This window comes from Babylonia areolata, chromosome 19, assembly GCF_041734735.1.
Source record: "Babylonia areolata isolate BAREFJ2019XMU chromosome 19, ASM4173473v1, whole genome shotgun sequence".
In the NCBI taxonomy this organism is placed as follows: Eukaryota; Metazoa; Mollusca; class Gastropoda; order Neogastropoda; family Buccinidae; genus Babylonia; species Babylonia areolata.
This window is the reverse complement of record NC_134894.1, coordinates 33,834,249-33,836,748: the sequence shown is the minus strand read 5'-3', so window position 1 is coordinate 33,836,748 and position 2,500 is coordinate 33,834,249. Positions and strand designations below refer to the sequence as shown.

General features: G+C 51.3%; 1 protein-coding gene across 3 annotated transcripts in view; it reads right to left on the bottom strand.

Annotated features, from left to right (window-relative positions):
• Positions 1-2,500, bottom strand: part of LOC143293650 (uncharacterized) — a 166,951-nt gene that overhangs the window by 149,321 nt on the left and 15,130 nt on the right. For all 3 annotated transcript variants that reach the window (XM_076604775.1, XM_076604774.1, XM_076604776.1), the window contains one exon: positions 1,251-2,500. This exon is cut by the window's right edge and continues 1,541 nt beyond it. In XM_076604775.1, coding sequence (XP_076460890.1) covers positions 1,251-2,500 — 1,250 coding nt within the window. The remainder of the gene's footprint in view (positions 1-1,250) is intronic.

Sequence of the window (2,500 nt, the reverse complement as noted above, 5' to 3'; positions counted from 1 at the left end):
GATCTCCCAGGTCAACATATGTGCAGACCTGCTTGTGCCTGAACCCCCTTCGTGTGTATATGCAAGCAGAAGATCAAATACGCACGTTAAAGATCCTGTAATCCATGTCAGCGTTCGGTGGATTATGGAAACAAGAACATACCCAGCATGCACACCCCCGAAAACGGAGTATGGCTGCCTACATGGCGGGGTAAAAAAAACGGTCATACACGTAAAAACCCACTCGTGTGCATACGAGTGAACGCAGAAGAAGGGGGGGGGGGAAGAACGAACAAGAAATAATGTTGAATGCCAAGTCACAAAAACACAAAACCACTTGCGGCGACTTGTGTACAAAATACACGTACCATGTCACCAACCATAGCGGACGCAACAGCCAAGCTGTCAAAGTGCTGGACTTTCAATTTGAGAACCTTGGCTTCGAAACCCGGTCGCGGAATTTATTATCCGATCTTCTTGATCAACAGATGTGCAGACCTGGTGCTAGTGCCTGACCCCCCCCCCCCCCCCCCCCCCCCCCCCCCTCCGTGTACGTACGCATACAGAACATCACATACGCATAGTAAAGATCCTGCAGTCCATGCCAGCGTTCGATGGGTTCTGGAAGTACGAACACTTCCAGCGCGCTCCCCTTCCAACAAAAACGGAGTGTGACTGCTTAAATGGTAGGGTGAATAAAGGTCATACACGTAAAAGCCCATTTGGTTCATACGAAATAAGAGTTGTAGCCCACAAACGAAGAAGAAGAAGATGATAATGATGACGATGATGATGAAGAGAGAAAAAGACTCGCCAACCCAACCCACCATTTCATAGAGAACAACAACAACAATAACAACAACAACGACGACGGCGCCTACAACAGTAACAACAACAACAACAACAACGGCGACGACAACGACGACGCCTACAACCATAACAACAACAACAACAATAACACATTGAGTGGTGGTCTGGACGCTAGTCATTCGGATGAGACGATAAACCGAGGTCCCGTGTGCAGCATGCACTTAGCGCACGTAAAAGAACCCACGGCAACAAAAGGGTTGTTCCTGGCAAAATTCTGTAGAAAAATCCACTTCGACAGGAAAAACAAATAAAACTGCACACAGGAAAAAATACAAAAAAATGGGTGGCGCTGTAGTGTAGCGACGCGCTCTCCCTGGGGAGAGCAGCCCGAATTTCACACAGAGAAATCTGTTGTGATAAAAAGGAATACAAATACAAATACAAATACAAACTCCTCTCACCTGTCATTTTATCCTTCACGTCTACGTTCTGGTTCTTGTGAACAACTCCACGTTTGGGAGAAAGCGAAGAGGATGGCGCCGTGTCTTTACCGGTCAGTTTTCCTTTCTTCACCTCCACCGTCTTCTTCTTCTGCTTCGTGTCCTTCCCTTTGACGTCCTTACCGGAAGCGGTATCCCTCGACTGTGACTTGTCCCTGGCAGAGAACTCCACTTTCCACGGAAACAGCTTGATCCTCCCCCTTTCATGGTCAGGGGTATCCGATGATAATGACGACGTCTTCTTTTTCGATTTCAGCTCTTTCTCTTTCGCCTTCTGCTCCTTTTTCTTGGCTTTGGCGGCTTTCTCCTCGGCTTTTTTGTCCCCTTTGATTTTGATCATTTTCTTGGGGACGATCTCTTTGTCTTTGAGTGGTGGCTTGCCCGATTTCTTGGCTTCGTCTCGGGAGGTGGCGGTGTCTGTGGAGTGCGGGGACGTGGGCACGTCTGTGTCGGCCTCCGATTCTTCGTTCGTGCCCAGCCCGTCATCGCTGGGTGTGAAGAGGTCTGAAGGTTCTTCCTTGGCGTTGTCGTTCACGTCTTCCAGCTGTGATCTGGAACTGTCTGTCGGTGTGTTCACGCCGTTTGTAAGTTGGTTTCCGTTAGGGGTATCTTCTGGGGGTCTTCCGCCTTCTCTGATTTCTGTTTTCGGTTGGAGTTCTTGAGGTTTCTTGACGGGTGGTGGTTCTGACTGCTTCTCCTTATGCGCTTCGCCTACGACAGTAAACCCCATGTTGATCAGAACGTCGTCTACAGGGCTGTGCGGTGATTTCTTCACGGAAGACGTCGTTTGGGGCAAGCTGTTGGTGCCCGCTTTCGTTGCCGGGGTCAGGGTGGTCTTTGTCGTCGATGAGGACGTCGGTGGTTGTTTACTGACCGGGGACGGCCCGTTAGAGGAGGAGCTCAGTCTGCTGGGCTTGGCCGGGACGTCTGGTTTCTCCGAGGATGATTTCTTTCTCCCAGACGTGTCAGGCTTCTCCAAGACGACGGGCTTGGCGGCCACTGCTGGCTTGGAGAAGGACACTCTCACCGTGCTGTCCTGGACGTTGAGGGTGACGCTTCTGCTGGGACTGTCCTGGGATGCGTTGGAACTCTTCCCCGAGGAGCTGTCCGACTTGGCCGGGGAGAGCTCCACCGGCTCGGAGAACTTCACCGTCTTGGGCGGGTCCATGCGGCTGCTGCTGCGGCTTCTCCTCGAGGTGTCCACCAGTGCG